The 14541-nt window shown below is 32.8% G+C and overlaps 2 protein-coding genes across 4 annotated transcripts; both read left to right on the forward strand.

Moving 5' to 3' along the window:
* Positions 1-677: 677 nt before the first annotated feature.
* On the forward strand, positions 678-9906 carry LOC117928900 (phosphatidylinositol/phosphatidylcholine transfer protein SFH11). Of its 3 annotated transcripts, XM_034849024.1 has the most exons (12): positions 1143-1273; positions 1381-1739; positions 2094-2193; positions 4293-4559; positions 6548-6625; positions 7741-7842; positions 7923-7972; positions 8070-8178; positions 8296-8361; positions 9231-9377; positions 9461-9502; positions 9617-9906. In XM_034849024.1, exons 2-12 carry the CDS (start codon positions 1555-1557, stop codon positions 9659-9661), a joined length of 1191 nt encoding a protein of 396 aa, XP_034704915.1. In that variant the 5' UTR covers positions 1143-1273; positions 1381-1554; the 3' UTR covers positions 9662-9906. The 3 variants fall into 3 exon arrangements, with proteins under 3 accessions (XP_034704897.1, XP_034704905.1, XP_034704915.1); XM_034849006.1 differs by having other exon boundaries at positions 678-1739; XM_034849014.1 differs by having other exon boundaries at positions 680-1739; positions 9252-9377.
* A 1273-nt stretch (positions 9907-11179) lies between these two features.
* On the forward strand, positions 11180-13985 carry LOC117928558 (vesicle-associated protein 1-1-like). Its single transcript, XM_034848468.1, has 8 exons — positions 11180-11498; positions 11599-11669; positions 11956-12037; positions 12130-12245; positions 12313-12477; positions 12640-12681; positions 13243-13320; positions 13603-13985. Exons 1-8 carry the CDS (start codon positions 11447-11449, stop codon positions 13711-13713), a joined length of 717 nt encoding a protein of 238 aa, XP_034704359.1. The 5' UTR covers positions 11180-11446; the 3' UTR covers positions 13714-13985.
* The last annotated feature ends 556 nt before the right edge of the window (positions 13986-14541 follow it).

Raw genomic sequence — 14541 nt, forward strand, 5'->3', positions numbered from 1 at the left:
TTGTTTTATTGACAAAGAGGTTACTAGTGTCGAAATGCAAGAAAATGAAGTTTCCATGTCTATGTAGGCTTTGTGCCATGGTTGTTAAAGGGGATGATTTTTGTTTGTGACAATTAAATACAATGACCTACACTCATGTACCAATCCTTCAATCAATCAAAATCATCATCAATTGGACTTGAACATAGTTGTTGCCTTATATATCAATGGAATGATTAAGACACTACTCACATTTTTAGTTTTGTTGTTTAAAGCAGTGCTATGGAAAAAGATTAGATACCGGATTTATTATAAGAAGGCTTCTAGAACCAAGTTGAAAGCATTAGGCCCGTTTGTCCATATTTTTTCGATACTTATTTTTAAAAATTGTTTTTAAGTTTTTAAGTTTTAAATTATTATTAAAAATTAATAAATTTTATGTATAAATTATAGTTTAATTTAGAATTTATTTGATTAATCAAAAATTTTGAAACTTTTTAATAAAATTTTCCAACAATTAATTAACTGGCTGTAATGATACTATGTGAGAAAATAATGAATTTTATTAATTTAATAAAAATGCATTTTTTATTTTCTAGCTTTGATAAAATGAAACAAAAGCCATTTAATTGGCAAAATTCAAAATTGGGTTCCGGTTCCGGTTCCGGTTAGTTGGGTTCAGAACCGGGAAAAACAGATTCAAATTAGGGTGCTTTACTTTTCGCGGGTTTCTTAGTCATGACCCTTGAAACATTCCAATTCGGGGTTTTCAGCCAAGTATCAAGTACGGCATCCTATACCCAAATCACTCCCTCGAAACTTCTTCTCTTTTGTTGATTCTGATTGCTTCATTGTTTGCCCCACTTTTGGTTTTTCTGAATCTCCCCTTTATTTCATTCTTCTCTCTTGTTATGTCTGTTTCACACTTGAAACAAAACCGTTTGGTTTCTATTGTATCTGTATCTGTATCTGAATGGGTCGGTTTGAATTTCTCTGTTGCTGGTTAAGTTCCTTTTAATTTCCAGTAGTTACAGAGTTTTCTTTACGCATTTCAATTGGGTTTTCTTTCTTTTGTTCCTCTGTGCTTTTCACCTTTATTTTCTGCTTCAAATTTGATACCGTGTCTTATTTTCAAATGGGGTTGTCTTGTTTCTGGACTTAAAGGGTTTTTCCATGCTCTTTGCCACTGTCACGAGGTAAATATTATAATTTTTCTGTTTTTTGTCAACACAAAATTTCTAACACATTTCCAATTGTTTTTTCCCCGTTTGAATTTGGGTTTTTCACATTGGAGGTAACTTTCTTTCTGATTGCTTTCATTTGAATTGGTTTGTTTACTTTATTTTCTTGATTGATATCATTGTATGTATGTTCTTAATATCACATATGTATAAATCAAAGGAGAAAGTTAAGGATATAGTCATATCAAGAGGTGGAGAAGGTGATCCCTCCTCAGGTTTAGAGGAAGATCAATTCTCCACGCGGAGGACTAAATTAATCCATCCTCCCATTGAAACACACTGGAATTTCCCTTCTCGAGAAGAATACAAAAGGTCTTCAGTTTCAAAATTAAGCATGTTAGCTTACCCATTAAAGTTCCGGGAATCCCTGAAGAAATTTAAGAAGAGAAAAGATTTGAAAGCAATTCTTGAAGGAGTTCATGATCCAAAGGATGAGCAGCTGGTTGAATCTTTCCGTGAATTGCTTCCATGTGATGCTCAGCTACAAGAGAAGCAAAATGATTATCATACCCTTTTACGGTAAGTTCCGTGGTACATTATCATGTAGATAAATCATTTATTCCAATGATTGATATGGTGCTGCATTACCCCAATCTAAAATTACTGGTCACCATGTGTGGGCATGATAATGCAATGTGTTGATGTAGTGTTGCCATGTACTGACGTTGCAATGCCATGGCATTGATAGCAACTGCAACATAAAAAAGAAAAGATTGTGAAGGAGATTCTCGTTTCTTGTTAAAATTGTCTGTGCAATTGGTATTACAATTATCACATCATAAAGCTTATCACATCATAAAGCATGTGTATAATGTTCTAGATGTAGTTTTTTTGGCACATGTATCATATGATGGTGTTCTTTTGTGATTTCAGATTTCTACGAATGAGGGATTTTGATATTTTAAAAGCAAAAACTATGTTCTTGAATTATCTTAAGTGGCGTGAGGAATTCAGGGTTGATACAATCTCTAAGGTGAATTTTTATCTACCTGTTTGCATGTTTCTCATTTTAGTCCTTTTGGTCTATTATTCTGAAGGCAAAATATTTTTGCTTTTTCTGGAAATGATATTAAAGATGGGTGTTTTAGATTTTACAAGATAGTATGATAGCTGGAGACAAACTGAAAGATTCGAGGTAGAGATTTTGGAATGGTGATTTATCTTTTGAAAGTCACTTTACTTCACTGTCCTGTTTCTTCATTACTAATCATACTTGCATTAGGTTTTTTTTTTTTCCTTGAGGATGGATTGAAATCTTCTTGTCAACACCAAAAAAAGTGGGAATTCCTTTTCCCTTTATGCAGTAATATAGAACAAGATTAATGTAGTTAATGGCTATACAAATATTGTCAGAAGGACTTCTAGTCTCTACCTTGATGTATCCTTTGTATCTCCACTCAATTAGACTTCAAAATTAAGCCCTTCACAATATCCCATCACTTTAAAAAAATGGTGGATAAAATGAAAATTCCAAATAATTTAAACTATGTCAACTCATTCCAAATCACCAAGTATCCTCATTATCTATTAAATTTTCAAAACATGAACAAGTCAATAGATGTCAATAGAAAAGATAGAGATAAAATGAGGTCATTTCGGGAACTAACACAGAGATAACTATATTTAGTTGGAAAAGTGGCAGTGCTTAGAAGTATCATGACAATGAATAAGTGACCAGCCCAGTGTCAAGTTGTCTTGGGGATGCCTAGAAGATTGGGCCACCTGGGTAGTGCCTAAATAATAAAGAGAGTCTTTTTCCTACTCCAATGAACTTAAACACATTTGCACTAACTATTGTTGCTACAGAAATACGAAAGTATAAAGAACAATGTTGCAATTCTAAAATTGTGCAGCTCTTGAATTTTATCCTTAGTTTTCATACCTTCTTAAAGGAAAGACACAAACATAGAAAGGAAAAGATGAATATGTGGAAGTCTTATTATTCTTTCTTTAGACATTGATATTATCAACTAATGAAACAGATTATAGGTGCATGATACATAAGTATGAAAGTATAAAGAAAAACATCTCTTGTTCCTCTTTGTGTTCTCAGATTGTGTCTATAGTTCTCATACATACTAAATGGAAAAAACAATTAGAACATACTGCAAAAGGAAAAGAAAAACTAAGTAAAAAGTCTTACTTAAAATTCTTTCTTATAAGATGCTTAATTGAAAGCATGCTTATCTTTTTTTCCTCTTTCCCAAAAGGCCCGTACATTCCACAAACTGATGTTTGTATCTTATATATGTTTGTATCTTATATATATATGTGTGTGTGTGTGTTATTGAAAGTAGATTCTCTAGCATTAATTGAAATAGGCCAAACTTAAGAAATCTACATGTCAGCAAACTCCACAAACCAATTTGAAAATCACTGAATAGTGTTGGATTGGCTCTAAAAAAGAACGAAGGAAAAAAATGGAATGCACAAGAGTGAAAGCTGTTTCCAAGATTACACTTTCCTTCCCTTCATAGTTACCCTGAAGACTCTTCTTAAAATCCTTGAATTGCATCAATGGGCTAATTAAGATGGATTTGGATTAGATTGGGTGTAACAAATAAGTCTACATTGTTGTTTTGTTATCGGTTTGGCTTGACAGCATCTGAGGCATGACAATGAACAGAGCACCATCCATCATTGTATGTATGCATTCCTTGAGACAATTCGGTTTTATCTCTCTTCTTTTGCTTTCTTTATCTTGTTCCGTTGGGTATAACCTAAATATAACTTATGCTAATTGGTGAAGGTAGATTGTTGTATTCCTTGGTCTCATTTGAGACGTGCTATTAATTTCTTTGACACGATGGAATCAGAGATGATCCCTGAAATTGGACAATATTACTTGTCAATGCTGTCAGTTGAGATGCATGTTACTTATCAATAGCTTTTCAAGTTATGCTCACTTCTTTTAAAATTGCATGAATCTATCTGCTCCTCCACTGGAAAGCTATTTATACTTTTTTCTGCCTAAATTGGTTTGCATTAAGCTTTTTTTTTTTTGGGTAATCATGTTGATGATTAACTATATATAAATTTCATGGAATTCATTAGTTTGAAATACACCTGCAGGAATTTAAGTTTGAGGAATGCCCAGAAGTCAAGAAATGCTATCCTCATGGATTTCATGGAGTTGATAGGAAGGGTAGACCATTATACATTGAAAGGACTGGACTAGTTGATCTTAATGCTCTCTTGCAACTAACTACTATTGAAAGATTTGTGAAGTATCATGTGTCTGAGCAAGAAAAAACATTGAAGTTGAGGTTTCCTGCATGTTCAGTTGCAGCTAAGAGGCATATAGCTTCTTCAACGAGTATAATAGATGTGAAAGGAGTTGTGAGTATCTGTACTAGCTTCTTTCTATCTTGCAATTTTTTTTTTTTTTTGAATAACATCTTATTTCTCTCACTTTTCAAATGGATCCATAACATTAAATAATGATATAACAATATATTTCATTACAATACTTGCATGTTCTTGCTTGTGGAAGTTTCGGTTCATAGGCACTTCAAAAGTTAGGTCTAGTCACTAATTCTCAGTTAATAAGTGAAATTATTCCTTTTACCCCTCTCAAATAGGTTAGTGTAAGGTGGTGTTTTTATTTTTGACTTAATTCTAGATAGAACTCAATACTAAATAGTGCTTAATAGTGTTAAGTATTAATTTGTTTGTCTTTTTAATATTTTGTATCTATTAAGTATTAACAAGTTAAAAAAAAACCAACAGGTTCATTTAGGTTATGGTGGTTCACTTTTAGCATTGAGAGCTTTTTTTATTCCGTCAAAAATTTAAAGAAATAAGTAATAAGTTAACAAAAAGTAAAAAACAAACTATCTCAAATTTGAATGCAAATTGCATTCGGTAAAAAGTTTAAAAAATAAACAACACCTTAGTGTGTGTCTTAATGTATGTGGCAGGTGTCTATTCTTATGTAAAGGCATGTGTCATTTCCTTCCTAGATCAGACAAACAATATGTGGCAAATGGAACAAGCTGACAGGTTTTCTCTTTTGCTTTACTCATTTTTGGTGTCCAAATTCACTGAGTCCATTATTTTGGTCAAACAATATAATTTGAAATTCTTATTTTTCAACTTGAACAATATCATTAAGTTAATGGAACAACCTAGATACACTGTCCTGCATTGATGTATGCATGCATTTTGTTTGACAGGGTGTCATTAGAGTCCAATAGACAAAATGATGCTTAATTGTTGGCAAGTGCTGTAGGTTGCTCTGTTTTTAGTAGCATATAATTATTGCCCTTGGCACTTGTTTTCTCTTTAAAGCAAAATAGCACTCTTAAGTCTCAATGCTTAGGGAAATTTAACGTGTGTGAAATCCTCATGCTGCTAGTCCATGCATTTTGTTTGAGATGGAGTTATTGTAGTCCTAGAGAGAGAGAGAGAGAGAGAGAGAGAGAGAGAGAGAGAGAGACTGGTGTGTACTGAAAATTGTTGGAGTGGACACGGTGTTTATCTGAATATGGAAGTTCTTGTCCAGTGGAATAATAGCTATTCAAGTTCAAGGGTTACTGTGTTAAGCTTTATGCCAGAGAGCTCATGGTTTAGCCAATATTCTGTTGGAACTTTTTAATATGATGCTTGTGTATTTTACAATTCCCTATAGTTTTTTATTATTCACGGGCAGTGTACATGTATGTGTTCATGTATTTAGTATCTATATGCATATGTAATAAGTATGAAATTTCTTAAAAAAGATTCAACTTTCAGCATTGAACAGCATTTTTGGATTCTCTATGAAAATATTTTGACTGTTGTTGGGGTCAGCAATCACATTTGGGCAGCAAATATATCTGGTTAATCATATTTTAATTAGCTTCATATTCCCTATTTCCTTCAGTGACCCACGACTTTGTTCACACTAATCTTAGTAAAGGATTTAATTATGGGTGTGGAATACCATTACTGAGGTATAACTAATGTAATATTTTCAGTTGGCTGTGATAATCATGTTTGACTAAAATGTGCATTTATAGGTAATATCATATGAGGAAAATAACAGTAGGATGCTTGATTTTTCATGGTAATATTTTTTATTGTTGTCTTGGTCAAGGATCGAATTTCGACAGCAAATATATCTAGTTAGCTAATTGTACTTTAATTAGCTCTCATATTCCCTGTTTCCTTCAGTGGCCATTGCCTTTGTTTAGACTAACTCATTTTCCTTCAGTTACAACCTACTGATTGAGTTTTACACTTGGGATAGTTTATTTAAAATAAACCTTTATCTCGATAAATCATTCATTATTTGATTCTTGCATGTAAGTGTAAAATTATTTGAAACAAATTTGTCTTTTGCATAGGGAGTTTCAAACTTCTCAAGGCCTGCAAGACATCTCTTTATGGAGATTCAAAAGATTGATAGCAATTATTACCCCGAGGTATGCAAACATAATTCTCCTTTTGTTGATAAACTTTATACTGGATGTGACGATTAACTCTCTTGAAAAAAGGAAAGAATGAAACATGGAAAAGGCACTAACCCACAACTCAATCACTCACCCGGGATCTAGATAAAGCAGAGTGGTATAGCAGGATTTATGCTACCCACACGTAATGGTTGGGAAAGGTTGTTGAAAGTAATCTGAATGGTGTTTTTGGTCAATACAAAAGACAAATAATACATGTTTCTTAACTCACATATTTTGTGTTAACTTGTAGCTTTTGAATGATATTACTTTGTTGAAATGTGCTTTCTTGGATTTGATTTATGAATTGAATAGTTTAGTAGATGTTTTATTAGGTTGTTGGGACCCCCTAGTCACCTCCCAAAGATGTAAAAATTATATGTACAAAAATACAGCAAAATGTAATTTTAAGTATGAACAGGCATTAGATAATTGTCTAGTAATATTATGGGATAGTTTTTGCTCATTTTTGTCAGTGAATAATTTCATCCTTTTGTATGGTTTAGGATGATAGATAGAAGTGACAACTCTTGTAGAATTCGCTCTTGAAGATTTGTTTTTGATTTCCTTTGCTTAAGGTAGAGAGATTTAACCTGAAATCACAAGATTTTCTTTAAACCCTACGCTTTTGGGACACTTTGGGAAGCCTGAACTGGACCACCAAATTTGAAGCTGGTGGAAGTAGTAAGCCACTTTTCCATAATGCCTTGATTTTGTGCACCTGTTTTATTTTCTACCATGTTTACCATGTATTCAGTGGAAAATTGGGCTTCTGCATGTCACACTTCCTTTGAAAATAAATGATCTTTTTTGTATTTAATTCAATGACCAAAGAAGTGAATTATGCTACAATCACCTTTGGCTTTTTGTCTCTCTGATCATTTTTTGAAGGCATGTGTTCCTGTCAAAGAAAAGGTTTTTTTAGTTCACCTATAATGTGTTTAATATAGTCTGCTAGATCCTTATGGATCCTATTGTCTTTCATTGGATCTTAGAAGCATCATGCCTATTATATTTACTTTTATTATAGTATGCCAAGGTATATTAACATATCATTTGTTAATATTTGGCCATTGGTGTTGTGGCAGACTCTTAATCGACTTTTTATTGTGAATGCTGGATCTGGGTTTAGGGCCCTCTGGACAGCAATCAAGGCATTTCTTGATGCGCGCACAATAGCAAAGATTGAGGTAAGCAAAACTGTCACAGTTTCCTTCTTAAATAGAACAGAGTGCGTTTTTTATTTGAAATTTTAAGATTACAATTTCAGGTTCTAGGAAGCAACTACCAGAGCAACCTGGTTGAATTCATTGATCCTAGGTACTATATTCATTGCATTTACATGTCCTAATCTTGATGTGTGTATATTTTTATTTTTATGTCAACCTTACCAAATTTCATTATGTACTCACTGCAGCAATTTGCCAAGTTTTCTCTGTGGAAACTGCACATGTTCTGGCTATGGGGGTTGCCTGTTTAGTGATAAAGGACCCTGGAATGATCCCGAAATTATAGAGATGCTTCAGGTGAAATTCTTAGTGCTTCAAGATATCTGATTAATCATCCTCTAGCAGCTTCTGATAAAACCAAATTTCACCTCCTTTGTTGACTTAGTTGATATATATTACATTTGGTTCTTACAGGCAGCAGTTGAAAATGAAGATGAAAACAATGATGAAGAAGACGGTGATGAGGCTTCAGAAGAAATGGTAAGTAACCTTAGTAGTAAAGGGATTTTGGGTTAAATTGACTCCCTGTTTCTAGATTAAATTTTTTAACATAGAAAATGATCTTATAACACTAAGGCTCACTACTTCATTGCAGCTTAAGTCCTCATTGGTTCCTTGCATGTCTTTTCCCAGTCCAATAATTCCCTCCCCTTGAGTTTGATGTTGAAACCATTTCAAACCAAATATTTTAACGATCTTCTCCTAACTGTGTAGCTATTGTTTAATTCACTCTCACGACTTTAAAATGCATTTATAATATTAAAAGAAGCCAATATATATTCAGATTTTTTTTTGTTTTAATACCATTTGTAATGATCTGTTTTCTCCCGAATAGATACTGTTTACTTTAAATCCAATGAGCCCTCACGACTTTCCCTTATTTGATATGGGTTAGACCAATCACTTCCCATACATACACAACATCCTTGCTGTGTCCTATGAGATTACGGGGATTCGATGGGTCATAACAAATTTTCCCTATTCGATGTGGGTATCATAATCACTTTTCATGCACATACAAAATCCTCGTGTCCCACAAGATTGTAGGATCAAATAGATAGACACCTCTTATGGGGTCGACAAATAAAGTCTCATACAGAGCATGTGATTAGCTATGATACCATTTATAATAACCTATTTCCTTTCATGTAAATATTATTTGTTTTGAACTCAATAAACTCTCACAACTTTAAAACAAGTCTAAGAGAAACTCATATATATAATATTAAAAAAAAATAAAAAATTCCCTGTCCGTGATGAGAAATCACAAGTTTTGACTTTTGAAACTATGGCAATACAGAAAAAGTGTACTTATTCCTTTCCTTCTTTCTCTACCCATTGCAATTTAGGCCCACCTTTATACAATGCAGGGAAAAAAACAAATTAGAGACTTCTACAATGCAGACGTAGAGCAATACAGTGAACAAAACTATATGGACAAGTCTGTGTTAGACAACATCAAGGAATTGGAGACTGCACTTCATGACACTAAGCGAGTGAGTTGTGCAAATATTTACAGTTCTAAATTTCTGGAAATTTAAATACCATATGAAAAATGGTGATTATCCTTATGATACAGAAAATCCAAGCACTGGAAATGGCACTTGAGGACACCAAGATGGTGAGTCTCAAAATTCAACAAGTCACAAATTCTGAATGCTTCTCTTTACTAGCAATATTAATCCAATATTCTTTTTTTTTTTTCCTTACTTTCTCATTGTAATGAAATTCACAGGTCTTGCAAGGACTTGCCAAGAATGTAAAAGGTCTGAAAATTTGAACATGTTACCAATTCAGTGCCTTAAGATTGAAAAAAGAAAAAATGAAAAAAAAAAAAAAGCAAATGATGAAAAGTGGAAGTAACCTCCAAGGATTGGATTGGGAAACCAGAAGGCAAATGTACCATGTTGATTTGTTTTTTCTTCAGAGACAATAACACTTGTGAGAAGTTTGGATTTTTACATGGGTTGATGTTCTTGAACTCAATGTCTATAAGGGATTAGTACATGTGGGTTTGTTTGGTAACATTCTTGAAAATAGTATTTAGAAAGCTGTTTTTGAGAACAATTCTCTCATAGTTTCTAAAATAAAATCCTTTAAGAACCTAAAATACATTTTGGATATGTTTTCCACATATTTAAATATTTCTTTAAATTAAGTTTTGTATGTAATACTTTAATTTCAATTTTTTTTTTTTATATTTGTACAATTATTTTTTAAAATGATATTTAGAAAATAATAAGTGAAATTAATTAAAATATATTTTCAGAAAATACTCTGTATCTATAATGAATTCTTAAAAAATTGTTTTTATATTTTGAGTTTATAAATAAAAAATAGTACATTGTGGATTGTATAATTGGGTTATTAATTTTTATATGTATTTACGCTTATTCATCAAATTTTATACTATTCTATCACGACTCCTTAATTGGTCTTAAATTTTTATTATTTAAAACTTTTAATCCACGATAAGAGTTTTAATATCACGATGGATCACAAACATACTCACTAAATTGAATTTTTAAGGAATAAGCCAATGGAAGAGATTTTTTTAATAAAATATTTACAAGATAGTAGTTGTAAACATAATTTAGAATATACCATAAATGGAAAATTATTTTCATATTTACGGCCGTTTATTTGAATTTTATTTTATTTTATTTTTGAGTATTCACACTTTGAGATTTGGCCCATCATTTGCCAATCATTGGTCCATAAATTTTGGAAATTTTTGGGAAAAGCCAAAGTTCTCATTTTGTTTGATACCTTCGTGTGGTCGCATCACAGCCAGAAATGGACACGATATCTCATAAAGGGATTTTGATGTGGATTCCACTGCTGCACTCTCCTTAGTCAAACAATACATTCTACCTCATGGTCAATGGTCATTATATTTCTCAAACTTTTTTATTTTATTTTATTTTATTTTTTAAATTTTTTATTAATTCTAACAGCAAAGCATATTTAAATAAATTTTATTCATTCAAATGACTTTTAACCCTTTAATTTACAATTTTTCTATTTAATATTTTAATAATTTTATTATTAAAGCTTCTATCAATTTTTTCTTAATTAAGCGTTGGAGCATTAAGTGGAATATCTAAGGTGGAGATCAGATCACATCAAAATTACTTTCACACCCTGAGATTTTAAAACGTGTTCATAGATTAGAGAAGGTGCACCAACACCCCCCGTACACGTAAAGCAGGGGAACACCACGCTCTTGAGAAAAGAGAGCGAGTACATAACTCGAATTTCGTAATCGCGTATTGGTGCCAATATTTGAGAGAAGTGCGTTTTTCCATCAGACGTTCATCATTAATTTCTCGGGAAAAAACGCAACAAAATATTTCGAAGTACCAAACAACCCCTTGTAATCGTTTCTCATTCACACCCAAACCCCAATCTAGGTTCTCCGTTCATTTCGTTGTTTTTGAAAAAACACTCCTCAAAAAACCACAAAGCAGATTCCCCCGCTCTCAGAAATTCCCGGATCTTCTCTGTTTCTGCTTTTTCAAAAGCAATTTCGCAATCCGCATTTGCAGAGCCATTGTTTCAGAAAATGAGCACGGGAGAGCTTCTCAGCATCGAACCTCTGGAACTTAAGTTCCCTTGTAAGCATTTCTGCTTTGGATCTGTTTTCGTCGAATATATCTTTTCCGCGTTTTGATTTCTTTTTTTCTTTTTTACCATTTCTGTTTTCTTCTTGGAAAGTCGAACTGCAGAAGCAGATCTCTTGTTCTCTTCAATTATCGAATAAGACCGAGAACCATGTAGTTTTCAAGGTAATTTTTTTTAATATCATGAAACTTTTTTTAGTTTTTCATTTTTGTGCGATGTTGTTATCCAACATTTCTGATGAACAATGTAGGAAAATGCAACAGATTAGAAGTGCAGGTATTAGATTTATAACTGGGCATATTTAGCATATTTATTTTCTTAAATGAAATACAGCACCAAATGTTAGATTCAAAATTTTCTTAGCGGCCAAACAGAGGGTAAAATGCAAATGTAGATTTTGATTTTCTGCCATGATCGGGATATTTAAATTTCGAAATTGTTCGTGTTCAGGTGAAAACAACGAATCCGAAGAAGTATTGTGTTCGTCCGAATACCGGAATTGTCTTGCCTCGGTCGACATGTGACATCATAGGTACTTACAGAGATGATTTTGTTTTGTGATTTTTGGTTTTTGCAATTAGTCTGTGATTTTCTTTATATGTTTGTTTTATGCTGTTGATTCAGTTACTATGCAAGCACAGAAGGAGGCTCCTTCTGATCTGCACTGCAAGGACAAGTTTCTCCTTCAGAGTGCAGTTGTCACTGCTGGCACGAGCCAAACGGATATTACTGCAGATATGGTAATTACATTGTTGGTTGTGAGGTTTAGGCTGTGCAGATTGTAATTTGTTGAAGTGGGTTTTGTAGTTTAATAAGGATTCGGGTCATATTGTTGAGGAATGCAAGTTGAAAGTGGTTTATGTTTCTCCCCCTCAACCACCATCACCAGTTCCTGAAGGATCAGAAGAGGGTTCTTCGCCAAAGGGCCCTTCAACAGACAATGGCAACCCAAGTGGTCCAGAATTTGCCTCTGTGAGTGTCTTCTTTCATTTATTATTATTGTTGTTGTTTTTGTTGCTTCTGTTTCCGGTTTCTTCCCATTGGAGTGGAGTTGGTTTAATGTTGTTGGTGTTCAGCATATACAGCTTAGCAATGTGAAAATATTGATGATATTTGTTTTTTTGGTGCTTAAAGGTTACAAAAGCATTGGCCAAGTCTCAAGAAAATTCTTCAGAGGTGAAACTTCCCTATTTTTTCTTCATTCATGTATTGTTTTAATCAGTTTTTAAACTGGGGAAGCCTTTGTATTAGTCCATTGTGGGTTACTGTTGCTTTTGCATTCATCCATTAATTTTCGCTTGGGAAACTCAAATTTGATCAAACTTCATTTGATAGTATGAAACTGGAGGTTATAATTCAAGGTTCAATTCCAAAATCCATGGATTTCTTGACGGTTCTATGCCAAAGAATTTGGAATTCACACAACTCTGAAGAATTGGAAAAATCTGGGATTTGGAGATTTTACGAGAAAACGAATACTTGATAAATACTAGTGGTGAGAAAGTTGGCTTGAAGTTAATCAGTTTGGGTAATTTGTGACATCTGGAAAAATATGCATTTGGTGCTTGCAGTTAATATGATTGGATTTGCATTGTGGTTCATATTTTATATGATCTCATTCCTTGTGATTAATCACACATATGTAATAATTCTCTTTGCAGAGCTTATACCATTGTATTTGCTTAGCTTGCTGCACATATTTTAGTGATGCATGAGTAATTTGGTATTAATTTTCAGACAAGAGCTCTTATTTCAAAGCTGACTGAGGAAAAGAATAACGCAATTCGACGAAATAGCAAACTTCGTCAGGAATTGGTGAGGGATTCATATTTGACTTCATTCAAGTGTTCTGTTTTTTTTTTAATCTTTGCCACCCACCACCCAGAAATCAATCTGCAGGTCAATATAATACATTGCTTTTGAGCACAGATTCTAACAAGACGGTTATAACCATCTATATTGATATATGCAATTTTATCAAAATGATCTCTCCCCCTCAAATTTGTCTGTTGATATACATAGTTTCCGATTTCTTTTATGTTCCTATTCTCTTTGAACTATCAGGATGCCTCACCTCTGTGTGATCACAATGTGCAGGACCTCTTAAAGCATGATGGAAAGAAAAACCGTGGTGGTGTCTCATTCATGTTTGTCGCCATTGTTGGTTTGATTGGCATAATTGTCGGGTACTTCATCAAGAAGACATAATCATCTACCCCTGATTCATCTTTTTGCCATATTTTTTCCCCTCTATTACTTTGTTATGCCAGGCCATAAAAATGGTGGCAAAAGAAACAAAATTAACTGAAGAGAAGGGGGGCGGCTGATAGTTTTTGGTCTGTGACTGGCACTAGAAATCTTGTCCACTTAGGTTTTTATGGGTTTGTAATTATTGAGAACTCCAGAGTATTGTATGACTGACACATACTTTGTCAACATGAATTCTTTGATAACTTGAAAAACCTTACTTTTTGTGTCTCTAGTGCTTCAATTTTCACACATCTTCGTTGGAGGATTCAATTTTCCAGGAAATTGGGCTGGAGGTGTCTTTGTTTTCTTTTCATGCTATACAAATTCTTTTGATATAATGTTTGGATTGGTTAGATATAACATAAGGTAATATAAAAGATGAAATTTCATATCCTAATTCACCTTTGATTGGTAATGTAATGGGATAACTTATTAATGTATCATGTTTAATCAAACATGTGATAATATAAATAATCGAATATATGATCTAACTTCTCTTTTATATTCTTTCTACATAGGACATGCTATTCTTAATATGATAAATGAGATATATATACAACAAATATATCATAAATTTACTCTTTTCTATATTTCTTGAAAAATTGTTTTATATTACTTATTTCATAAAATCAAAAAATATGTATAAAATAATACTTATGTATGTGATTTAGCATTATAACTTATAAACCACAACAAAAAGTTAATAATATGACTAAGCAAAGATTAGATTTAGTGTGTTTGACATTAATTATATAAAGTATTTTTAATATTTCTATTACTTGAAAA

The sequence above is a fragment of the Vitis riparia genome, chromosome 2, assembly GCF_004353265.1.
Source record: "Vitis riparia cultivar Riparia Gloire de Montpellier isolate 1030 chromosome 2, EGFV_Vit.rip_1.0, whole genome shotgun sequence".
In the NCBI taxonomy this organism is placed as follows: Eukaryota; Viridiplantae; Streptophyta; class Magnoliopsida; order Vitales; family Vitaceae; genus Vitis; species Vitis riparia.

Excerpts from the sequence above, each read along its gene's own strand:
- LOC117928900 (XM_034849006.1), top strand. The coding sequence starts at position 1,348 with ATGTTCTTAATATCACATATGTATAAATCAAAGGAGAAAGTTAAGGAT. Across the intron at positions 1,740-2,093 it reads GATTATCATACCCTTTTACG|ATTTCTACGAATGAGGGATT; the intron begins GTAAGTTCCGTG and ends TTGTGATTTCAG. Across the intron at positions 8,362-9,230 it reads ATGAGGCTTCAGAAGAAATG|GCCCACCTTTATACAATGCA; the intron begins GTAAGTAACCTT and ends ATTGCAATTTAG.
- LOC117928558 (XM_034848468.1), top strand. The coding sequence starts at position 11,447 with ATGAGCACGGGAGAGCTTCTCAGCATCGAACCTCTGGAACTTAAGTTC. Across the intron at positions 11,499-11,598 it reads TCTGGAACTTAAGTTCCCTT|TCGAACTGCAGAAGCAGATC; the intron begins GTAAGCATTTCT and ends CTTCTTGGAAAG. Across the intron at positions 11,670-11,955 it reads AGAACCATGTAGTTTTCAAG|GTGAAAACAACGAATCCGAA; the intron begins GTAATTTTTTTT and ends GTTCGTGTTCAG.